Source organism: Rhagoletis pomonella, unplaced genomic scaffold, assembly GCF_013731165.1.
Source record: "Rhagoletis pomonella isolate Grant_MI unplaced genomic scaffold, Rhpom_1.0 Rhpom_scaffold_00002, whole genome shotgun sequence".
Classification (NCBI taxonomy): domain Eukaryota; kingdom Metazoa; phylum Arthropoda; class Insecta; order Diptera; family Tephritidae; genus Rhagoletis; species Rhagoletis pomonella.
Genome location: NW_023458556.1, coordinates 46,128,971 through 46,155,203, shown reverse-complemented (window position 1 = coordinate 46,155,203; position 26,233 = coordinate 46,128,971). Strand labels below are relative to the sequence as shown.

Below are 26,233 nucleotides of genomic sequence, written 5' to 3'. Positions count from 1 at the left end.
TTTTTTTTTTCAAAATATAAACCCATCGCATTTTCCAAGCTGTGGCAACACAGCCCTATTTTCAGTTGAATTTTGACAAGTTTTGCAAACAAGTAAATACTTGCACATTGTGCTCGATACCCACCAAATATTTGTACACGCGTATCGAAGTACAAATAAGACTCAGTACTTGGTAGAAGTACTCGAGTATATCTATACCCTTCTGTGCTATTTAGTATCGGAACATCACTATCCAAAGTAGAACAAACATTCGAGAACGTTCGCCGAGTTTAGGTCGGCTAAATAATCTAAAAAGTGCTTGTTAAAGAATTGGTTGCGCGTATTGGCCAGGGTAGGACAATGGCAAAGATAATGTTCGATGCTCGCCAACTCTTCCTCGTCTCTCCAACTGCGACAAAAAGCGTTGGTTCGGGTATCCTAACCTTTTCCTGTGCGTGCCCATCAGGAAGTGTTTCGGTGATTACACCGAATAGTAATTTGAGAGAAGTGCTGTGACGAGCATGGCAGCTGTCCTCTGCCCTCGCTTCACCTTGGTTCCGGGCAAAGTGTTGTTTAGCGGTGACCCCTTAGAAAAGATGAGCTTATCACAGCTGTGTTAATCTACATGGCGGCCGTTTTGGAACGGTCTTCAATGTTTCGCATCCAGTCAAGTTTCTTATCTGGAATAACTCCAAGGTTTTAAACCTCGGTTGGCAGAGTAAGTGCCACCCCGTTTAGGGTGGGAGGTTTGAATAGAGAAGTTTTATACTTCCTTGTGAAAAGTACCATTTCGGTTTTGGTACATTCCTTGGGCCCGAAGTTCAAAGCCTGATTGCGTTTTGCAATAACTCACTCAGAACCCGAGTTATTACTTGATAACAGGCTTAGAAGTATGGCGTTAAGGGTTAGATTCCAGAGTAGAGGGCAGTGCTTCTGTTCACATCCTTTCTAATGGAGCCGTTCCCCAGTTCTGATAGAATAGTTCTCTGTACAAAAAGGAGCCTAACCAAATCCACCAGACCACGTTGCAAACCGACCATAAGGCGCGAGTTAACATCAGACCTCGGATAGGCATTGCTGATAGCACCCTCGATATCGAGAAAAACTCCGAGCGTGCTTTGCTTTATGGCCAATATTTCTTCAATCGTCCATAGAATGAAGTGTGGCTTATAGACTTGAAATCGTTCGGCTTCACATGAGCGGCCTTGACTCCTTTTGGTGGGAAGACAAGCTTCGCCTTTTACCACTCGTATGGTATGTGAGTTAGGGCTAGGCAGGCTATAAAAATCTGAGAAATCACAGGGCATAATATGTCCTTAGCTTCTTGTAGTTGGGCGGGTACGATTTCGTCAAGTCCCGGTGGTTTGTAAGGCTGGAAGGACATTAAAGCCAATTGACTTACGACGTCCCTAACGGTATCACCTAGGGGCGAGTGGGTCATAGGACCGCGCGAAGTGCCGGAAGTGTCGTCCAGCGGCCAGCCCTTTCCGTAATATTAACCTTTAAGGGTAATTCGGCATCTAAATAATTTTTGGAAGAATAGTGCTTCAGAATTTTATGTTGGGATAACTTCTCATTATGGATACAATGGGCGATTGTAAGGTTCCTAAGTGTGCTGCTTTTTCGTCAATATTGTACTCGTATTAAGATCGCACAAGACTATCTAATTGACGAGTGGGCCTTTAGCCACAAAGGATATATAATAACCGCAATTATTTTTAAAATCTTAATTGACCTACCTTTTCAATTTAACGTTGTTAAGTTATGAATTCAAGTAGTCTTTTTGTTCAACACCCGATATGGGGACGGTGGGTTTCAGCAGGTTAGATAAGCTTTTTCAGAAAATTAATTTTTAGTTACATTCAGCCGACCAGCAAAATAGACGAATAGGTGTTCTGCATAACTTATATGCAATTAATTAATTAGGATTTCAAGGAAGTCGCTGATAGCCAGCCTTATCCTAAAGTAGATGGAAGTACTATTTAGGGATAGCTATGGGTGAAACTTAGTATGAATTAGGAATCTCTTATAACATAGTTTTATCATTCCTAAAAGTGAATATTATTGGGCAGAATGTGCTGTTAGATTTTTAAGCCAAAAACCACTCAAAACTCTGTAGAAAATCTGGATCGGTTGAAAAATTAGAGCTATCATAAATGTTACTGTAATACGAATAACCAAAATTTCCCTCTGTGTACCACATCAATTACACGCACCAAAAATTATTGAACCTCAGTACCAGCAGCTGTGTAGAGGCCGCAGATCGACCAACATTGGGCCTAGAGTATGTTACATTCCGACGTTTCTCAGGGCAATAAATACCAACTTAACGCACCAAATGCCATACTAATAGCTACAAAGAATTTTTAAAGGCAAAAAATTACAAATAGCAATAGCAACAAATAACAAATTACAGTACACACAGCGACAACAACTTAACATCAGCGACAACAACATTGAAACTTGAAATGTTGGAACGAAAAAAAAAAAATAAAGGAATGAAATTAAATGCTCGACAAAGCTAATTGAAATTCTACACGGGGGCGATTTTATTATGAGAATTACTTGAATTACCTTCTTGAATGGTAGAAAGTTACATGCAATGCAGCAAAGGTAACATAAACGCACAACAGCAACCATACGAACAACAAATACATATAATAGCATAAGCAGTGTATGGGGGCACTCGTACTATAGGCATTTGCCCCTCACTCCCGTTCAAAGCTAACATTGCCCAGAATACGGGATTGAATGCGTTCGCGTCCAGGTTACCACACTCCACACCACGCCATGTACCACGTGCACAAATGTCCAACTGCGACGCATGTCGCTGGCCATGTTCACAATGCGAGTCGAACAGAAGCAACAGAAAAAAAAAACACCAACATCGAAGCAGTAGCTACAAACAACCAAAGCGGTAGAACAAACAAAGTAAAGCCAACCAAGAATTGTATAGAAGAGTGAAGAACGATGACGGGTAGGAAGAGGAGTAGGGCAGGCTGCGCGCAGTAGAAGGTCTGCTCCTTAAAGAGGCACTCCTTGGCATGGTAGCAGCAAAAAGTTGTGATTTTTTCATCGCTCAATAGACGCACAATACGCCATTGACCGCCGGAGCTTACGGCGATGCTTTATATGTACCTTAGGCTGGCAACGTTTAAATTGAAACACTTCGGCGACAAATTGTTATCGTTTAATTTGATCTTTCGCGCAGGCGCGCACGCGGTGTGGCACAATGCCTAGTACAATGCAGGCGCGTACAATGCAACAAATACTTCGTCGACTGGTGGAGCAGCGCGTGCAACAATAGCCAAAACCAAATCGAGCAAATCGAAGGCGACGAGACGCGCGGCGCACATTCATTGCCACTGCCCTGCCACAAAATGCTGCTGTGGCCGATTGCACAATGCTGCTGGCATTGTTGTTAGTTTATTTACTATAAGCCTTTTTTTTTTCTTCTTAATTTTATTTGTTCGCGCAATGTTGCTGCTGCAATCGTGTTTAGGTGTTGCAAAACCTTCGCAATCGTAAATGCTGCATTCACCTTCACCTCAAGCGGCTGCTCCTCATGAATGCATAGTATGTATGTATGTCTACGCTCACGCGCATAAGTACCTGCGAAAAGGCATTTTATTGGTTCTGAAGTATGTAGCTTTGCCATTCGCCTTGTCTTTCTGATACCTTACTGCCTGTGTCACCTTGCCAGTATTCAATTCCGTCAGGAATAATTATCCTTATTTGGCCATGTGGCATTCGAGCAACTCTCTTATGCATTTCGTGGGCTTTTGGTTCATGACAAATATTCTCGTGATTTCCACCATATATGTAGAGAAATATGTAAGTGTATGCGGGAATGCAGTGGACTTGCATTGGCTTAGGATAAGCAACATATCAGCACTGGCTGCTGGAAAGGGCAGTTGCTTAAAATTTCAGAGGCCCTAGTGTAGCTTAGTTCTAAAACTGGGATTTAGTAAATAATAGTTTAGATTATTATTGATACTTACTAGCATAAGAGTATTTATTAACTATTTCTTTATGAAATCAATAATTTGATATCTTTTCATCACTTCCTTACAGATAACTGGGGTTACCACCGACAAGGCTCCTGCCAGGCTGGCTTCAGCGCGGCTGCAAGTTCTGTGAGTATTTAAATTATACTATAGTTATACATATATAGCTAACTCAGGGAAAGCTTTAGCTATGCCACAATAAGTGCCTTTGGTTCTTTGATGATACGCGCTTAAACTGCCAGGGAAAGTCTAACTTATCTCTTGATTGCATGAGATCACTTCGTTCTAGGCCACAGCAATATTTATCGCAGATAACGGCATGACCGATGAGTTAGCGAGAATGGGGGGATTTTTCACCGAGTATGGTATGAATTTTTTAATTAGATGTTCGAATATCCGCATTATCCGAGTATTGAAAAAAAAATCTTGATAGAGCTTAGTATACGCTCAACATCAAATCAAGTCCCTACTGCAGCAGGTAAACATATGAAGGATGACGAGTTGGAATCATCTCAACATCTACTACTCAATTACCCACATTTCGCGAACTTAACGTTCTCCTCCGCTTTTCAGATCCTTTTTGTATCCACTCTCACTCTAAATGGTAACACAAAGGACAGTTCATTTTATAGTCTAACTGGGCCTCCGCTACTGGGAGCTGACATATTAACCTTACCTAACTAGGAAAAGATTCCTCCTAGGGGGGATTGAGTATAAATTAGATTGCGTTATATGGGTACGGAGGTATTCTCTCAGATGCTGGATACTTATGTCGCTTGTTCCGATTGCCAAACATTACTAGCATCTTCTAAGCAGAAGTATTGTGGGTCTGTAAGGCATAGGCGCACATCTTCTCAGTTAGCAAAGAAGCACTTTTGGCCCTTGCATCCCAAATAGCTGAATATATTTAAGATAGTCAGAGATTGCTTGTGAATATTAAGTTCAACGAACAAACCACTCTTTTGAGTTCCCGACCTTAGGAACGTATTCAATAACGTTAATACCAGCAATACAGCTAGACTGCTTTTTCCAGAGCACGACTTGGAAAAATATAATATCAATGGAGAAGGAATATTCTTCACTAAGAGAATATTTATGGGATGCAGTTTATAAAAATATGCTTTGTTGAAGGCTCAGATTCATTGACGCTAAGCTAAGTTCCCGTAAGGTGAAACAACTGCCTACGAGACTGGACTAATAAGTGCCTGGGCTTAATTGAAGCCAAAAATAATTCGGCCCACTACAACATACAGCTCCTTTAAAACTTATTGTTCAGTTATGAGATTTTTTGTTATTACTACTCCAGTTTACAGTAAAAGTGAAAAAGATCGGTTAACTATAACCCATAGCCTGCATACAACTGATTTTCAGATACGGGGTTTTACTTTAAAATTTCTTCTTTTTGACAGCTAAAATCGAGCAATTTCCTGAGCTATTTGCATATAAAATATACTGAAAAATTCGTTAAGATTGGTGCTCTATAAGCTATATCTCCTATACTACTGATTGTTCAGATAAAAGAGTTTACGATATAACTTCTTTATGTAGGCAACTAAAACCAAGAAATTGTGTGTCAAGTTTACTTAGCGATGACTGTGAAAATCATTTAGATCGATGCTTTGTATGGTATATCTTCCCTACCAGTAATCGTTCAGATATGAGTTTTTATACCCGAGCGCACTTGTGCACAAGGGTATTATAACTTTGTTCACATAACGGTTGTTTGTAACAGGCAAAACGAATCGAGATAGATATAGACAAATGTATACATAAATGATCAGAAGAGAAATCGATTAAGCGGTGACTGTCTGTCCGTCCATCCGTCTGTGCACGCGATAACTCGAGTAAAAATTGAGATATCTTAACGAAACTTGGTACGTGCACTTCTTGCGGGCGTATTGACGGATGGTATTGAAAATGGGCAAAATCGGACAATAACCACGCCTACCTCCCATATAACGGTAATTTTCAGAAATACGAAAACTGCGATATTTTAGTAACTACTGAAGATTATTCACTCAAAATTGATATTTACAATAAATTTTAGACGAAAAATAAGAATATTATAAATTTTTGGAAAATGAGCGTAGCCACGCCCACTTATGGTTACATGAGTATATCTTGGTAACCGCTGTACCAATTTGTTCCAAACTTAGCACAGTTGGTGGCCTTGGTATAGCATACCAAATAGCCGAAAATTTAAAAATCGGACAATAACCACGCCCACATCCCATATAACGTTAATTTAGAGAAATACGAAATCTTCGATAAATCAGTAAATATTAAAGCTAATTTATTCAAAATTGATGCTTGCAACAATTCTTCACCAAGAAATGAGCTTATTATAAAATTTTGGAAAATGGGCGTGGCACCGCCCACTTATGATCACATATATGTATCTCGGTAACCGTTCTACCAATTTGCACCAAACTCGGTATGGTTATTGTGCTTGGCACGTAAAAGCAAAACGTTGAAAATTATTGAAATCGGACTAAAATTACGGCCGCCTTTCACATAACGGTAAATTTCAGAAATGCTTGAAACTTCAATATTTCGAAATTTAAGGACGCTAATTTACTCAAAATTGATACACCCCTGCTTACCATGTAGCGGTACTTGCGCCGGGTATTTAATGTTCGGCTCCGCCCGAACTTAGACTTTCTTACTTGCTGTTATATAACTCCCCTATCCTTGTATGCTGTGAATGTACATAAAAACAGTTTTTTTAGCTCCCACACAATTAAATTAAAATGCAGTAATAGGTTGGAGCCACATTTTCTGATGTTCATGAAAGGTATGAAGCCTTAGGCATGGCCGCAGACAGCATTGCCCTTACTTCTTTCTAAGTTGTCATTATAATTTTCTTGACCCTAAAATTTTTTTTGTGCAACCTTTCGGTATTTTTCAAGTCTAAATATTTTTCAAGTTTATATATTAGATTTGCTTTTATTGAATGTAGTTAGTATAAACAGCTAAATTACGGCCGAAAATTGGTAAACTGAAGAGTGTTTGCATTTTGAATTCAACGAGACTAAAGAGTTGTGGCCTCGCTGCCATTTTGAAGACATAGTAGGTCAACGTTTTTTTTTTCTTTCTCAGCTGTAGGTTTATTTGAGGAGCTCAATTTAACGATAGTACTTATGCGTGACAGTCAAACTCTGATTTTTACGCCATCTCATCACCATTTATTCTATAGAGGATTCTTTCTATTATATTTCATGAAAAATTACGTATTTAAGCTTGCCCTTTACTTCGCACAAAACGTTCGATTGCAGTGAGCCCTAATAAAAATTGATGCTTAACATTTATATTATTTTATATTTTACTGCCATTTTTGCTAAACTGGGTGAAAAAGACCCGTTCTGGTAGGCGCTAAAGGGTTAAAATGTTGTAGAAAAAATAATCAGGTTGGAAATTTTACTACGGAACAATAATTAATAATTTCTATACATAAAATGACATACATATTTTAAAATGGATATTGGTGCCAAAAAGTGGAAGTTGCAATCCACTACATAAAAGTAACATCTTTTTGAAAAATACTAACATTTGGGAACAGTTTGGTAGGCTGTTCCACTGGGTTGCAACAAAAACTAACCACGCTTGTTTTCAAGTTGGCGACGATTCCGCAACCCCCATAGCTCTGCAAATCAGGTCTAACAATTCCTGCTAGAGGACTTACAGTATCAAAAAAAATAAAAATTACGATCACTAAAAAATTTAAGTTTTTAGAAATTTCGAAGTGAAGATACAGGATACATTGCTCAAAATCTATAAGGACATTTTTCTTTTATTTTGGACATACAAATTTAAGCACAAAAAATAATGCCGATTTCTGGTTCAAAATAATAAATGTGAAAATTTTACAGCAAGAAACCTCGTTAGGTTGTTGCTATCGATATCAGTACTCTATCTGTATCATTATGAATTTTTCTCGCTAAATATAACTTCCTTATTTACAGCGTGGTGATCGTTTGTACATCGGTGCTCCAGGCAGTTGGTATTGGCAAGGTAAGAAGTTTGTTAACAATGACTCATACTCGAGTAGTTAGTTTGAATTTATTAATAAAGTATTCTTTAATATATGAGTATAGCGTAAATATTATCCCGTTTTTTCAATTTCTTAAGCGTTAAGTGTCCTCTATGCAATATTTAACTAAATGTGGAATGCTAATTTATTTATTTCAATTATTTAAACATCGTATCTTATCGTATTTTACGTAATAAAAATATTCGCTACCAGTTAAAAGTATTTAGAGAAATTTTATATTCGAAAAGATACATATATGTGTATGTACGTATTTACTTTAAAACCCCAATTGCAACAAAATTACACCTCAATTCAAATCCAAACAATTCCAAAAACAAAACTTATACTGACAAAAACTTTTATTATTACCAATTCATACTTGTTAACTTAGCAAACACAGATACATACACACACAAACATTCATACTTATTTTAAGTAGCTTAACGGGTTATTTCAACACAAACATCACTTTTTTTATTATAATCTAAATATTATTCGTAAATGTTTAGTGGTTTTTAAGTATTCGCATATTTTATTTAGCAAGAAGTATTTTTTAAATATTTATTGTGAATGCTTGTGAGAACTAAACGCAACGAGGTATTGCCTGCGTGTAGCCATATACATATATGTACATATGTATATTTGTATGTGCAAATATATATATGAAAAGTTGTTGATGTATGCATTTGTATGCCTAGATGTAGCCATATGTAGCCATTGGACCTAAGCGCGCATGCGTCTTTTGAGGATAAAAAAAAAACAATATTTTATTTTTTATTACTATTCAGATAATACGTATCTACGTTTCTCCTGGCCATATTTGAATGTACATACATACGTACGAATATGTTGTTGTACAGCATCACGTTAGCGCATAATTTGTGGCATAAAACGCGATTATCGTGATCCTGCTGTATTGGTAATGCATGTGCACTTATTGCTGCTGTTGTTGTTGTAGCTGTGGTTTATCATTGTCGTACTGTCGTACTGTCGTGCAACAACAGGAACAAACTATCGCCTTAATTTTAAGCATAGAGATGTATATGGATAGAAATCGGTAGATTTTCGATACACTGCAAAAACCCAGCGATCAGGGATTCTTGATTAAGACAAGCTTTTAAAAGCTTTTAATATATTTATTATGGACGAATACAGAGTAAAAGCTCCCTCTGTTCATCACGTGTAATATTTATCCCTTATGTAATAAAAGCATTGGATTAAACTTCTATAAGCTTTAAAGTTCAATTAAAAGAACAAGCCTCGAACCTCAAAAAATGATTGAGAATGCTGTTTACCAGTTTACAGGTACAAATGCTAAGCTTTCTATACACTCTACAGCGGTGATGGGCACCGGCCTGCCCGCGGGCAAAGCACTTTCATGCCTAGTATATATTTAGTATAGAAAGCTTGACAGAGCTTTGACCGCGGGTAAGCTGATGCCCAGCACCACTCTACATAATGGGGCATAGAGCAAAAAGCTTTAATTGGGCAACGAAAAACTAAATAGGTAAAACTGTAGAAAAATCCAAACAATTGCGAGAATATGAAAATCATACTTGCCGGAGAAGCTATGCTTTTAAGCTGAAGAGTGAAAGCACAGAGCTATGAACTGAAGAAAGCGTGGTGTTTTTCTTTTTTTTTAATGAAGTTTCTTGTAGTTACTTATTGGATGAATATACACTTGACAAAATTTAGACTCGCAGTTAGGATAGTATATGGTAGGCTAGATATTATTTAAAATTTTGGCAAAACTACTATTGACTTGCATAGATTTGGCATTTAAAAAATAATTAAAGAATCAAACGTTGATTAGAGAGAAAAGTAAAAATGTGACTTAATTTAAATAAAAGATTTCCGAATATAAATACTACTTAAATTGAATGAAAAGTATTAACATTTTTACTAAAAAGTATTTTGACAAAGTTAAAAAATTATAAGTTAAGCAAGCAGTCGCAAACCGATTTAATTTTATTGCCAAAATTACATGTAGGTATGTATTTCTAAATGTAAACTTATTGCTCTTTTGATGGAAGAACGTCACCTTACTTTTTTAATTTGATTATCTTTTAATCTTAAATTTTATTGTTTTAAAAAGAAAAATACATATATATATATATATTAATTTCATTTAATTTTCAGAAACTTGTTTTATTTTTCAATTTATTTTCTTGTAATTTTTATACACTTGTTTAATTTTTTAATTTCCGTTTTTTATTTAGTTTTTTTTTTAATCTTTAGATTTTGTTGTTTAAAAAAATATATCGTTTGCAATTTATTAATTTTTTAGAAAATCTTTACTTATTTTTAATTTAATCTTATATTAATTTTTAGTTTTTACTGTTAAAAATATATATTTTTTAATTTAATTTAAATTTTTGAAACTTTGTTATAATGTCTTTAATTCTTTTTTAGTTTAACTTAGTTTTTAGATTTTGTTGTTTTAAAAAGAAAAATATTTTTTTAACTTAACAAAATTTTTTGAAGCTTGTTTTATTTCACTTCACTTTTTTATGTGATTTTCTTTAAATTTTTAAATTTTATTGTTTAAAAAAGAGATATTTTTTTTTTTAACTTAATTTAATTTTTACGAAATTATTTTGTCTTTTCGTTTTTTATAAAATAAATTGCTTTTTTTATTTCAATAAAAAATATTATTTTAGCCTCATTTAATTTTTACGTACTTATTTTGTTGGTTTGTTTTTATAATAATTTTTCTTTTTAATTTTTAGATTAATTTTTGGAATAAAAAAATAAATTTTTAAAATTTTTTAAATTGTTAGAAATTTATTTTATTAATTTATTTTAATTGCATTTTTTTATTAATTTCTTTTAAATTTTTAGTCCTTATTGTTTTAAAATTAAATTTTTTATTATAATTTTTAAGTAATTTTTTCATTTATTTTTGCTTTTTATAATTGTTGTTTATTGCTGAAAAACAAACAGAAAAACGCTAAGACCTCCTCGTTAGCAGATCTATCTATAAGTCTGTCGGCAGACAGAATTGAAATTTGTTTTATGAAAGACTTTAGTGCGTTGAAAGACGTACATAACTTGCTCAAAATTTGATAGCGGCATATTACAGTTGGTATCATGCACGTAGCCAGGTAGGGTAAGGGGGACTCAAGTTTTCCCTATATGTATACGTTCTTCCAGAAAACGAGCGTTACGAGCTCTAAATATAATATTACAATTATTTTAAAACATATATTGGGTCATATAAAAAGTCTCCTCGGATTTTTTGGTAAATTTTTGAGACAAATTGTATTTATTGAAAATCGATTTTAATCAAGTACATCATTATGTACAGTGACTCAAACAAGTGGCCACATGTTGATTTTTTTTTAGTATTCATAATGTTTTTCGAGTTAAATTTGGTTTTCTATAAAAATATTGTCCAAGCTTTAACCAAAACCCTATAAATCACAGTTTCCAATTTTATAAAAATATTTAAGAAAATTCAATAAATTGTCATCAAAATTTCAACTTTTAAATCTGAGTCTATAGAAAATCTATGGGCTTTAAAACTGCATACCCGGTATTTTACCGGACGGACTGCACTTTCATCGAAAAATAACAAAAAAATTTAGCTCGAAAAACATTACGAATATTTAAAAAAAAAAAAATCAAAACATGGTCACTTATTTTAAGTCACTGTATGTATGACCTTTTGGCAGTTTTTTGTGTAGCTTCATAACTCCATCGGTGTAGAATTTCTGTGGTTTATCGGCGTGAAACTTGGCCAATTGATTTTCAGCGTTTCTTAGGTCGGCCAACTTTCCAAAATGGAAACATGTAAATTACTCATGGATCTGGCGTTCACTCTCAGCATCCTTACCGTGCGTATTTCTTAACTCATTTTTAAATCAGTATAAGTTTTTGCACGAGCGGCGATGTACAGTACTGTATGCACTAAAAATTTTGCCTAAACTGTATGGACATCAACACCACACAATGACAACAATCCACATAGAATTTTTCTATGACCCAATACTTAAATATAATACTTAATATTTGTAAATATATTTGTTAATAACAATTTTTTTTTTCTACTAATCACCAATGTATTTAAGTATCAGTGATCAGTGTTAAAAAAACTATGTCTATAAGATTTCCTTAATTAACTGAATTTATTCTATTTAGATTCACATTAATCTTCAAGACTTCGAAAATATTTGCAAAAGCATTTAAAATTTATATTTCAAATAGAATTTATTTTGCAAATATTTTCCATTAGCCATTGTATATGTTGTTGTTAAGTGTATACTCTTTGCCATATTTTTACAGTATTTATTAATTTATTTTATTATCTACTGTTATTTGTTTTTCTTCTCGTTTAATGCTCGGTTCTGCACATTTCCTACAAAAATCAAATAAACAAAAAATTTATTTTGTACGAAAAATTACCAATTCGTATTAAAAACTACATAACTTCATGCTGTTCGTGCGTTGCAAATTGTTGTTGTTTTATTGTTGTGCTATTTCTCAATCAACCAAAATCAACTTAAATGAACCAACTAAATAAAAACCGTTCAAATAAAAACTATTAATTTAAAACAAAAAAAAAAAAAACCCAACTCCGACCAATTACGCAATAATTTTTTGCGACCCCAAATAAAAACGAACTACAAAAATAACAAAACCAAAACCATATAAAAACTAAACAGGACAAGCCTACTCAATATCACCAGATGCAACCTTTCCATATAAGCCGCCTTTTTATCAGCCCTTCGGCACCGGAGGTAAAGAAAGAAAAAATCGTAAACATTTTTCAAAGCAATTTAAAAACAAATCATAATAAAAACACTAAATTAAAAAATAAAAGCAAAAACATTTTTTCACAATAATGCAATTAATATGTGGTTTATTTAAATGGCATACGCTTCTAAATTTTTTGTTGCTTTTGTTGGATAATACTCGACCTTAAAAACCTACATAAAACATACAAACTCACCATATCTTGTATAAATGCGGTACAAGTAAATATGTAAATGGGCTTATGTAATTGCAAAACAATAAATAAAAAAATAAATAAATGCTGCGGAATGTTGCGCACTGCTTCTTTTGTTGTTGTCGCTGTTGCTGTTACTGTAACTGTCTTTTCGTCTGCCGTGTTATCATGTACTTGAACGCAAGGGTTCTGTGGCTCTCCATTAGCATTGTTGTTGGTTGTCGGTTTCGATACTAACTCAAAATTCTAAATTTATTACTTATTTTTAGACATAATTTTGGTTTAAGTGCTTTTATACAAAAAATAAAATAAAACATTACATAAATGTAACAAAAAGTTATTACTTTAATTAATTTGGCAAATGGTGTTTATTATTTGTAAGAGTTGGCAGAACTTTTGTGTACAAATCATAATTTAAATTTCGCACGATAGGAAAAAAACTATACCTACAGTACCTAAATTTATACAGAAAATTTTTTTGCGACTTTTAATGGTGTAAAGAAAAACCACTCCTAACGACATATTTGACCATACTTATGCATCGCATCACTCAAACGCACTTTCATTCAAAGAACATCACTTCAGATTGCTTAGACTTTATTGTCGAATTTTTGTATGTATGTACCCTGCAGGGAAAGCTAATAGTTGTGAACTAGAATTCTACCGGTTTGCGTTTCAGCCGAACTAGTTCACGTTCTATCCTTTTTCAATGTTAGCGACTGGTATTTTTAACATTGCGATGTCCTACGAGATGTCAATTGTCAGGCTATGCATCAGCATCTACTAGTATAAATACTAGTAGCATCATACCAGTTGATGAGATAGTCTGCCAATTCATGCCCCGTGAAAAGCATAAGAGTGCCTTTTTGCTCGCGACGCTCCAGCAGTCACAATGGCCGACAGAGCAGAGCACTCGCATGGTTAGCCTGAGGTCCCAGGTTCAAATCCTGGCGCAGGGAAACTTTTTTATTTTCTATTTTTTATTTTATTTTTATTTTTTTATAAATTTATTTTTTTGTTTATGCTGTTTATTGTAATTTTTAAATTTAATAAAAAAAAAATTTTTGTTTAATTTCTTTGTTTTTATATTTCTTCCTAAATGCTTTTTTGCAATGCAATTAGATTTTCAAATTTGTTATTTATTTATAAACTGAATAAATTATTTTTACTTACATTTATTTAACTTTAAAAATCTTAACCACCTCCAAGCGGCCTCGAACCTGCGATTTCAGAACCAGAACCAGTAGTCTTCACGTGACGCCACAGCCGACATTTTTAAGAAAAGCAATTCATTGCGTTTTATTTTTGGCTTTGGCAATTCAAAGGCAGATGTCGCTGATCGCCTAAGTTCTTCGAAATTGTCGAACTGGTAGGCACATAATAGTTAATGAACTAGTATTTTTTCTAACTGGTTTGGCTTTTCACTGCAGGGTAGTACTTAAAATTCTACATACAGCCGGTTTCACCAGCAATTTAAATGGAAAATGATTTTTTATTTTCTGTGAATTTCCATATAAAAATAAAATCAATTTTCACTTAAATTGCTTTCGTGAAATTGGCTGTTAGGGTTTGAGAAATCCTCACTCACTGTTATGCCTTTACCTCAGGCAAAGTTACGGCTTCTATGTTTCTTTTTATTAAGGATATTCCCTTAAACGCAAAAAAACTCTCGAAATTCATTTCATTAAATAAATCTTAGTAAAAGAGAGAATGAAGAAGTGGTTTATATGTACATATCGACGGTGCTCTGCAATAACGGCACAACTCAAAATTCCACGTTTTTGAGTTATATGGCGGATTAGGTTTATAAATAACCAGATTTTTCCAGAGACCATAACGATTGTAAGAAATAAAATTAAATATTGTGTATAATTATTACTGCAAAATAGAAACGAAAATCGTTAGACTAAACACTTTTTCATCTCCTAATAACTATCCGTGACTTTTATTTTTATTTTTTTGTTTCGCAGGCCGATTATTTTACCATGGAAATTATTTTCGTCTTCTCATAATAATTATCGGGGGCTTTTATTTTTATTTCGTCTCGCGGGACGTACATATATTTAAAAACGAAAACCCTTTAGAAAAAATAACGTTCAATGTCCCTTTTCGTAACCTACGCCATTCTCAATTGTTCTACGTGGAGTTTTCTAAGTATAATTACGCTAAATTTGCTCCACTCTCAAGAGCCCTCTTACAGTTAAATAATGTTCCAAATCTTGATCCTGCACTACCCCATGCAACAGTCCGTACCCTCTTACTTAGCTACTTTAACTAGTCTTTAGGTAAAATTGTTCAGTAGTCAGTAAGAATATATTGTTCATTTGACTAATATCATATATAAATAAATAAATAAATAAATAGATAAATAAATAATAATTATATGGGACTTTAATTGAAATGAAACTTCTTAATTGAGTTCAAAGAGATTTAACACCACGATTGCTCATGTCATCAAATCTGCATCGTTCGACGTACGTAAATCATTTTCGTCTTGAAATAAACGTCCCGAGAGACGAGAAAAATAAAAATTCAATATAATTATTATGAGAAGAAATAAATAATTTTTGCCTTGAAATAAATGTGCTGTAAGACCAGAAAAAGTAAAAATCCCATATGGTTCTTATGAAAAGACGTAAATAATTTCCATCTGAATATAAACGTCCCGCGAGGCGAAAAAAGATATTTCTCGTACATAATTATTATACAAAGACGAAGTAGCCAACGCTTACTACTGAACCGAGGCACACGTCTCACATTTATCGTGAGTATTGGCATAAGTCACAAACTCTCGATAGCTTAGTGATGATTTTATGTGAAATAATGGAGTCTTTTTCGTTTAACTTCTGAGGAGTTGTTACTTGTTTCGTATTTTGGCTGTCTAAAATTTACTAAATCTTTAGAGAAAGTCATAATTTGAAAGCTTACGTTCTAAGAATTGTTATTGGAAAATTACGAAACACAAAATCTTTAATTGACTCTACTGAAATATACGAAATTTTGAGTTGTGTTGTTATTGCAGAGGACCATCGATATACGTAAATATTCTATAAAAGCGCCTCGTTTCTTAGAGACAGTCACCAGTACCATCATAAACTTTGATACTAGGAATTTAAAAGCAGAGGGCTTTCTAATAGCTATTTACCCAGATTGACTTTGATAGTAGTTCTTAACATATGTAGGCAGCTAATCTTTACATCAGAATTCCTAAGCCTCAATGCCTACGTCGATGCTACTATAGTCGAAGATATCACGTATAAATTTTGGTCCCGATTGGAGAAGGTTAAGACGTGTCGCACAGGGGTCAAAGTTTAGATTACCCTATGAAGACGTCTTAACCGACTTCAATCGAGAACAAAATTTATATGTGATATCCTCAACTTTAGTAGTATCGATTTTGGGCATTAAATGAAAAAAAATATTTTTATTTTTAGTCGCCATCAGGCATTTGGCCTTTGACCCCTGTGCGACACGCCTTAACCGACACCAATCGGGACCAAAATTTATGTGTGATATATTCGACTATGGTGGTATCGATTTTGGGTATTAGATGAAAAAAAATTTAACTTTTTGAGTCTCTATAGAGGAATCTGTATTTTGCCCCCTGTGCAACACACCTAAACCGTCCTCAATCGGAACCAAAGATGCAGCTACGAAAAAGGCGAAATATTTCGGATGTTGTGCCCACTGAAAATCAATAAAATTTTTGTAAAGCTATTCTAAAATATTCGTAGAAAATTCGACCGTGTAAAATTTGGTTGTCCCCGCAGTGTGCGCAGTCCAAAAGCCATTAAAATTATATTGGATCGAATTTATCAAAATCCGCTGCGCAAGCACAAAATCACGTACCGGGAAATGAATATCATAAAACATGACTTGAAACTAGGGTGTCCAGATTGTTAAAAAAATGAATTTCTAGATATTCGTTAAGGAAAGTTATCTAGCGTCAAAGAAAATTTTACTTACACTAGTTTATCCTTGCTATCAGTGCCTGCTTTTGTGTTATCAGAAAAGTGAATAGCGGACATTTAATTAAGTAGAGCAGAGAATTCTCTGCAAAGCTAGTCATAAAATTCCCATGTACCCAGGACTGACTCGCGAAGCACCGCAACTTCAAAGAATTCTGATCACATATTCGGAGAGTGTGCTGAATAGGATAAACTTGCCCTACTACGATCTAATAAGTTTATCTCAGGGAGGCTTTAAGGCAACAAGATTCCTTCTTTGGATAATCGGAATTAAAAATTTACAACAACTACCACCTACGATATAATTAAAATAAAAAAGATTGTTTGAATACTACGCAGGTGCGAGCTAAAAATATAGTAAACTGTTTTTGCAGGCGAAACTTAATTCAAAGTTATTCTGTCACCAAAACATTTTTAAAAAAATGTCGTGCTTAGTGTAGATGAAATCCTATCCCATTCTTGTCGTATCGATCAAGTTATTCATTATGTAAACAAAGTATTACTAATTACATGCATATTATGTAAACATCAAATTAATTTTTCTTTTCAATTTACATAAGTCCTAGTTTAGAGCATCATATTTATTATTTTTAACAATAATTTTAACTACGTTTTTCGAATAAGTTGGTGATTGCAATCTAACTTGTCTCTCTAACTTCCACTTAATTTCGGCTCACATTCAACTAACCAGAATACTAGTAGCCTATTCATGTATTCAAAGATAGCAAAAGTAATTTTATGCAGTTCATACGCAATGCTTTTACTGACCGCTTTGGAACTTACCAAAACAAAATAATTGAAAACTGTACATACATAAATAAGTTACTTGCCGCTAAATAAAAAAATCACTAAGAAAATTTCATGTTTTCTAATCAAACCCCGAATAGGTCAAACTTACTCGTACGACGTCACACGGCCGGAGAATCAAGTCTACTCCACCGCCGAAAGTAGCTCGCAGGATGACGACTCTTACTTGGGCTACTCAATGACCACTGGTGACTTTGATGGCGATCGCGTCGAGGATATTGCTATTGGCATGCCACGCGGCGCCGGCTTGCTGGGCAAAATCGTCGTCAATCACTGGAATATGACAAATATATTCAATTTCACCGGCCATCAGATTGGCGAATATTTTGGCTATGCGCTAACCACCGTCGATGTGGATGGCAATGGCTTGGATGATTTGATCATTGGTGCGCCAATGTACAGCGAACTTGGCAATGTGGAGGGCAAATATGATGTGGGTCGTGTGTATATACTGCTGCAGAAGGCGACAGTAAGTACAACTACATAGCCATTAAAATTTTAAAGAGGTTATTTAATTAACGTGCGCTCCACAGGGTGAGCGTTGGCCTATCGAGCACATCCGCGATGGTTACAACACCAAAGGACGTTTCGGTTTGGCACTCACCACACTGGGTGACATCAATCGTGATGGTTATGGTGATTTTGCCGTGGGTGCACCGTACGACGGCTTCGAAGGTCGCGGCATCGTTTACATTTTCCATGGTTCGCCCAATGGACCGCTATTGAAGCCCTCACAGATCATCAAGGCAGAAGACATTGTTGAGGGCGCACCATATCCACGCACTTTTGGCTTCGCACTTTCTGGCGGTCTCGACATGGACGGCAATACGTACCCCGATTTAGCTGTGGGCGCATATGCATCCGATCAAGTGTTCATTTTCAAATCACGTCCCGTCGCCGCCGTGAATGCTATGACCTCATTTGTCAATCAGTCCAAGTTGATTAGCTTGGATGATCGCAGCTGTCAGACGGTGCGCGACGGCAAACGTGTTGCGTGCACTGAAATTATGACCTGTTGGAGTTATACGGGCGAATATTTGCCGGGCAGTTTGGAATTCGATGTATCCTGGGTGTTGGATGCGAAGAAACCGAAGAAGCCACGCATGTTCTTCCTGCTCGACGAGGGCAAAAATATACGCAATCTGTCGATTAGTTTGCAATATGGCAAGACCTACTGTCGCAACGAAACGGTGTATCTGGTGGACAATGTGCAGGACAAGCTGACGCCACTGGAGGTGGAGATGCGTTACGATTTGCGTAGCAGGCGACGCATGGCACCGGTGATTAGACGCAAGCGTGACGCACTCGAGCCGGTCATCGATCAGAATCGGGAGATCATTTTGCGTGATGCGATCAATATACAAAAGAATTGTGGACTGGATAATATTTGCATACCCGATCTGCAGCTTGATATTGTGTAAGTGTGGAAGTTGCGCGCATTGATTGATTGATTTGACTATTTTTAATTTTCATTTTTCTCTAATAGCACTGTCGACAAGTATTTGCACGGTTCACGTAAACCTTTGGTCGTTGAGGTGACCGTAACGAATCGTAACGAAGATGCCTTCGAATCTGCTTTCTACATGGAGATGCCAAAGGATTTGGACTTTATTAAGATTGAGAATTTGGTCGAAAAAGGCGATACACCTATAACCTGTTCGGCGCCATCGGAAACGAACAACTATACGCTGAAGTGTGATCTTGGCAACCCACTGCCGGGACAGAAATTCGTAAGTTTTTGACTTGACCTCAAACGTTGTGGATAAAGGATATTGTAAGCAATATTTTCTACTTCTAATTCAGGCTAAATTCAACGTCATCATGTTACCGTCACAAAGATTCGGCATGTCTCCGAGCTATCACTTCTACATGGAAGCTAACTCCACTAATTCGGAGATTGATGGCAATCGTCGAGACAATGTTGTAATTAAGAACGTCGACATTTGGGTCGAGACAGATTTGGCTATCGAAGGGTAAGTTAATGAATGTGCTGTAGTCTTCCGTTTTATATATCACCTAATAATGTTTTTCCTCTCCTTCTCTCGCAGCGCTTCTTTACCAGACTTCCAGCTGTACAAAGCTTCCGATTACTTGGCCGTGGAAAATGCCACCAAGGAAGAGGACTTAGGCCCGCAAGTTGTACACCTTTACAATATACGCAACAATGGCCCCTCATTTATCGAAGAAGCCGTCATACTCATACACTACCCCAACGAAACTGCGGGCGGTGACCTGCTAATGTACGTTCTTAACCAGCCAGAGACGCATGGCAACATTGTTTGCGATCCACATCTTGAAGTCAATCCACTCAGATTGAAGTTGGACACAAATTTGATGTACAAGTCGTACCTAAGAGAGCGAGGTGTGATTTTCTCCACTGAAACCGCCAGCGGCATCAGCAGCAGTTCCGGCTCAACTATTTACAGTGGTGTTGAAAAGTCTGATGGCAGTAGCGCCGCTGGCACAGCTGTGACTATAGGACGCGGCACCAAAGAACTGACGCTTGAAGAAAAGCGACGCCTGGAGCAGGAGGACGAGCAGGAGGTGCCTGGTGATGCTTCGGCTACACACATACAACGCGCCCACGAGGCCGCTGTGTCGAGCTCTCAAGCTAACTATGGTGGTGGTGTTGGTGATGGCGCTGGAGGCGCAGGCACAGGTAGCAGCTATCAGTGGTCCTCCTCATCATCATCGGCGGGTGGAAGTGGTGGCGCTGGCGCTGGTGGTCGCGGTCCCATGGTTATAGTGCGCACCAAAAATACTACGACCAGTTATGATGCCAGCGGTCGGCCGTATGTTGTGGAGAGCAGCACGGAATACTCAACTGATTTGGATCGAGCGGGCCAGTATTACGCGCAACCATTGAATCAACACCAGCAATCAGCAAATTATCAACAAGCTGGCAGCTTCGGTGGCAAAAGCGGCGGCCATGGCAACTACGAAGGCGCACAGAGCACACGTGGGCATATACAAATGGCCGGTCCAGGTGGCAGTGGCCAGCAAGAGCAATCGATTTACTCGAATTATCTGGGCTCGTCGGGTGGCGCGTATCGGCCCACTCAGCAACAACAACAACAAGAGCTGCAGCACCAGCAGCGTTTACTGCAACAACAGCAGCAGCAAAAGTCATATCAGCCATACGACGCGCGTCGCGGCTCAGTTGCAACTACCTCCAGCTACAATACCAACAACAATTACAACAACTTTGGCGGTGTTATCAATGGTGGCAATTTCGAGAAGTCCGCTACGGGCGGTCAAGGCTTCCAAGCAGGCGTGTTGGATTTGGGCACAATCAACCGTGATAATGTCGACAACGAGCTGCGTCAACATGACGGACAATATGGCGACAATAACGGCGCATCCTATGGCTACCAGCAGTCCTATACGCGTCGCGTACGCTCGCCTGGTGGCACTAAACCATATTATGGCATGGAAAATGAAGATTACTACGACGAGGAAGGTGTACAGCAACAGGGTGGCCATCAACAGTCATCCACTAGGAGTGCGCACTTTGCGCAGGCGCAACAAAGTGGCGGCAACTACCATCAATCGTCTGCTTCATCTTCATCCAGCAGCTCAAAGAGCTACCACAACGAAGAAGGTAGCCAGCAGCAGGCATCACATGCCGCATTCGGATCGAGCTCGCAGCTACGTGAAGGCGCCACCGGTGCCGAAGCTGATGAACTCACGCAAATCGATTGGGTTTCGCCCTGTAAGGCGGCGAAATGTCAGACGTTACGTTGTGTAGCAAAGAATCTTGCCAAGGACGATGGCGTCTGGGTGGCCATACGCATGCGTACTGTGGCGAAGACAATGGAGAAGTTGGCTGGTAATTTGCCCTTGAACGTATCCACAATGGCGGCATCGAATGTAACACGACTGCCATACATTGGCGAACCAAAAGTGCCGATTATAAAGACACATGAAATATTCTACAAAGCGGTGCCGGAACCGATACCAGTACCCGATGTGGTGCCGCTGTGGGTGGTGGTGTTGGCAGCGTGTGCAGGTGCACTAATACTGCTGTTGTTGGTCTATTTGCTCTATAAGGTGGGTGGCCGAAGCAAAACAATCGATGTTTGACTTTAATACTAACGCAATTGCTTCTCTCTCTCTCTCTATTTACAGTGCGGCTTTTTCAATCGCAATCGGCCACGCGATCACTCCATGGAGCGCCAGCCATTACGAAATGGTTACCATGGCGACGAACATCTGTGAGCGCGCGCGCTGTACACTCCGTATGCCGCGATTACCCACCATATCTCAAAACATACATACTCAAACATATCAAGTTTTGATGCTTATGGACATTTCAGGACAGCCTCGTATTGAGATTAATTTTTTTGTAACTATGCGTTCAAGTGCGCGTAACACGAGCCGTTGATAAACGCGTTACGCGAGTAATACATAACTTGCGATAAAAACGACGGTGCTTGAACACTTTTGAAGCTACAATGCGCGCCTGCGCAGTAACTAACCAAAACGAAGTGGAACGAAATAAGAAAGTTTGACTTCAAAACTCAACTCCTTTTTTTATAGATATGAAAAAAAAGTGTAACAATGTCTTCTTTTTAATTTTTTATAATTAATTTTTAATATTTTATAAATAATTTACTATCTTTGCTAGTCAAGAAATTCATTGTTGCCTTCGCTTCTCGATGACGGGAAAAAAGAGAACCAAATTAATTTTGAGTTGAGGAGAAATTGCCGCAATAACGAGAAAAATGTGCTTTTAACATTTTTATCGACGCTTTTAATAAAATGTAAAATATTAAGATTACTAAAATACAAAAAAAAAATTAGTTAAGAAAAGTTTAAACAATCTAATGTTGCCTTGTATATGATAAATGAATTAATTGAAAACAAAAAATTATTGTATGCTGTTATGTAAGCAAAAAGTGCTAATATTAATTTTACTAATGTTAAATATTAAGAAAAAATTTTAAGAAAAATTTGAATGAGTGAAATGTGCGCCTGTACTATGTGTATGTAAATGTGTTTATAGTAATGCTAACTTTTAAGTTTAACACCACTGCACTAGCACTAAAAAATAATACTACCGAAAAACGACAAAAACGAACCCTAATAGTAATTTTTATAATTTTTAATACACTTTTTGCTATGTGTAAATAAAAAAACATAACTGTTAAGAACTGTATATTCTCATTTGGTTTAAATGTAAAGCACTGCCTTTGCTACAGATAGAAAAATAAATAATTATACATTAGGCCGGGTCGATCACAAAAAAAAAAATTGTATAAGCTTTCTAGTTTGAAAGTTACCTTCGACAGGACTTTATTGTTATACAAATCTTTTTCTTTGTAGCATCCTAAGAAACCAAAACCTAAAAAACCGAGTGTTGCCATAACTTTTTTTTATAAACGACACGATATTAAGGTGTGATGCATACTTCAAAAGTCTTTAAGTCGGGGGCTGTACATCTCTTTGAAATCATGAACAGGTTCGTAGGTTATATGTATATACATAAATACTAAAATACTTAATTTTCTGTAAATCTTTGATTTTACTGTTCACAGCAGCTAGATTAAAAGCTTCAAATGATATACATGTGTATAGTACTTACAATTAACTTATTAGCTATATTTTTTTTTCAATTTTAAAATCGAATTACAGGTAAAAACCTTTCGCAGAAAATTCAATTTTGGCTCATTTTAACGTCTGCAAAGAACGAAAAGTTTCATAAAGCCGATATCCTCCTCAAACAAGCTTTCAAAATAGTGGAGTAGAAGAAAACTTTTTTTCGCGACCCAGCCTAATGTTCATTTCAAAAGATCACAAAAAAGCTCTTTTATGAATTAACCATTAGTGACAAACAATATACCATACAAAAGTAAAAATCTTAATTAAAATAAAAACAAATACTATACTGCAATAAAAAGAAAACTAGTTTAACAAAATAAGTTGTTTTTAGTTAGCATGATTATTTAAATAATTTCAGTTTAATGTTTTAATTTTAATATTTCTTTAAATTTTTAAGTTTGCTTGGCTCACTCCTAAACAGCTTTGATAGAGCTGGCTTTATTAATTTATTAACTGTACTTATTAATTGCAGATAATTTAAATTTAAGTTTAATGAAAAATACAGTGTGAGTTTATTTTATTACAAAAAAAAAAAATAAATTTAATGTTGAAATTAAACAAATAAATAATGTTTTCGTGTAATTAATAAAAGGTTTTCTTGCATGCATGGAAGTCGAGTTATTAAGAAAATGTAAGTCATTTGTAAGCATTAGGTACTTTTCCTTATTTATAAGATTTAAGGCTTCTGATAAAAAGAATCTAGGTTAGGCAGACGACGATAGTTCGATATCTAAAAGCAACAGTCACAATTGACGGCCGAGAAATTCCAGGAGCTTAATCAAATAGCTCTCCTGACTATAAATGGGGTTTTCATCGCCCAATCGCTTCGTACCGCTGCGGAAAGTCACACTAATAGGTCCAATTTATTGGGTCATGAACGACTTGAGTCTTTCGAATGATCTTGTATGCCATTTTAAGAAGGCTTACCCCAGGGTAACTGGCGCAAACAGCAGCTCCTTTCTTGTGAATTTAGGTTCAAATCTTCGGGTATTTATGTATTCATTACACCAAATTGCGTATAACAGCTGGTATGTGCGCCCTATCAGCTCTTTGCCACCGCTGTTTAATAGCTCATCCAATATTCTATCATCTCCAGAGGCTTTGTAGTTCATAAGCCGGTTTTTCAGCTCGCCTTGGTCGAGCAGTGGTACGTGAGTTTCGTCTAACACATGTCTCGGAGTTTTTCTTCATTAGAGGCTCTACCTAGGTCGCTTTTCAAAAGGGTTGAGAAGTGTTGCCTCTATGTCTGTTAGGCCAGGACATACCAAATGCTGGAAAACCTTATTTTAGCAAATCGATGCACACCATCTTTTTGTCAACTTCAAGCCGCTTTTAACAGTGCTTCGATAAGCTGCCATTTCTAAATTTGAAATCCCCGCAAAACCAACTCGACTATGTAGAATGACGTTGAACAAAACTGTAAGCATCGTCCGTATTAGAAAGGACCTCCTCCAGCTGGTACTTTGGGCTAGGGAATGAACTGAAAGCAACATAAGATATGCCATTGAATCTTTTCTCAGCTTCAAGTCGCTCGGAACGGATAGTATCCCATCTATTGTACTCAAAGAAGGTACTGAGGTACCACAATCTTGCCACCTAGTTGACGTCGTATTTCACATGAGGAGTTCTTAGTGGCTGCCCTCTGGTCCGCGCACCTTTTCCCTTGGTCTGGTACTTGCAAATTGAGTTCCTACCTCTTAACCTAAACGACTCTAATATCTACGCTGAGGGCTATGCAGATAATGTGGCCCTTCTCTGTCAGTAGTTTGCGGGAAAGCACTAAGAACACTCAATAAGATTGGCACATGTAGTAAGAATGGGCTTTTCGCTAACCCACCCAAAATTAGTGTTGTGTTCTTCACTGGGAGGAGAAGGTCGAACGGCCTTATTCCCCGTGTCCTTAAAGGAGCCAGTGTTCAAATTTGCTCCGAAGTATTTAATGTAAAGAGGTCTTTAGTAAAACGTCGGGTCTGTCACCTACAAGAATCTTGTAGTTTTTCACCTCTATGACAACGCAGATAATCAGCTATACATCTAAGGTGGGGTAGAGCAAACTCTCAATCAAAAGCGTAGAAAATCTGTTTGCCAAACTTCAAAGAATGATCGCAGTATGGTCCCCTTAAAATACATGGGGCTGCTCTGGACGCATTGTTTAACCTACCGCCACTTAATATTTTAATCCTCGGCAAGACCACCCCTAATGGGTGCTTGTATGCCTTGAATATATATCCATTGCCACGAGTAACGGGGACAATCGTCACTTCTCTCTTGAGGAAAATGCCTCGGTATTTCAAGCCGTGGTATTGGCTGGTCCTCTAATTACTTCTAAACTAGTTCGGCAATGCAAGTCTCGACTAAATTATAAGTGTTGGTACTTATAACGAATTTATTTCACTCGGGAGTAACTGGTAATGAGACATCTGCCTATTTGGCTAGAAAAGGCTCAGAGCTGGTATTCCCTGGTCCGCAACTAGTTATAGCACTCCCGCCTTCGGCCATCGAAGCCACCGTCAGAAAATGGGTGATTATTTCATTCAGCAAATACTGGGAGATTTCGAGAGACTGCAGGTGGGCAAATTTTATGTTGATCTCAATCTCAGAGGGTCTTGTCAGGTATTTCCATTCATTGAGCAGATGGGACTGCATACAACTTGGAGGACTGTTGACTGGTCACTTCTCGTGGCATAAACACCTGACTGTGACAGGTATACAAGTACATGACAACCCCATTTACCCTTCCTGCCTTGAAAAGACGATGAGACGGTAGAACAATCTTTGTTGGGGTGCGTCAAATTGTTCGGGCGAAATTTTTTCGACAAAGCGTGTGGTATTTCCGGTTTCTATAGACAATTATAAAAGGAATTGCAGAAGAAACCATATGACGGAAATGGGT

At 36.8% G+C, this 26,233-nt stretch overlaps 1 protein-coding gene across 3 annotated transcripts in view; it reads left to right on the top strand.

Moving 5' to 3' along the window:
• Nucleotides 1–22,263, top strand: part of LOC118733704 (integrin alpha-PS2) — a 121,381-nt gene extending 99,118 nt beyond the window's left edge. For 2 of the 3 annotated variants that reach the window (XM_036463227.1, XM_036463228.1), the window contains exons 6-14: nucleotides 4,054–4,115; nucleotides 7,949–7,997; nucleotides 12,681–12,755; nucleotides 17,820–18,208; nucleotides 18,273–19,156; nucleotides 19,226–19,469; nucleotides 19,543–19,712; nucleotides 19,788–21,789; nucleotides 21,868–22,263. In XM_036463227.1, coding sequence (XP_036319120.1) covers nucleotides 4,054–4,115; nucleotides 7,949–7,997; nucleotides 12,681–12,755; nucleotides 17,820–18,208; nucleotides 18,273–19,156; nucleotides 19,226–19,469; nucleotides 19,543–19,712; nucleotides 19,788–21,789; nucleotides 21,868–21,957 — 3,965 coding nt within the window. In that variant the 3' untranslated portion in view covers nucleotides 21,958–22,263. The remainder of the gene's footprint in view (nucleotides 1–4,053; nucleotides 4,116–7,948; nucleotides 7,998–12,680; nucleotides 12,756–17,819; nucleotides 18,209–18,272; nucleotides 19,157–19,225; nucleotides 19,470–19,542; nucleotides 19,713–19,787; nucleotides 21,790–21,867) is intronic. The other variant, XM_036463229.1, reaches the window with a different exon arrangement.
• Nucleotides 22,264–26,233: the final 3,970 nt, after the last annotated feature.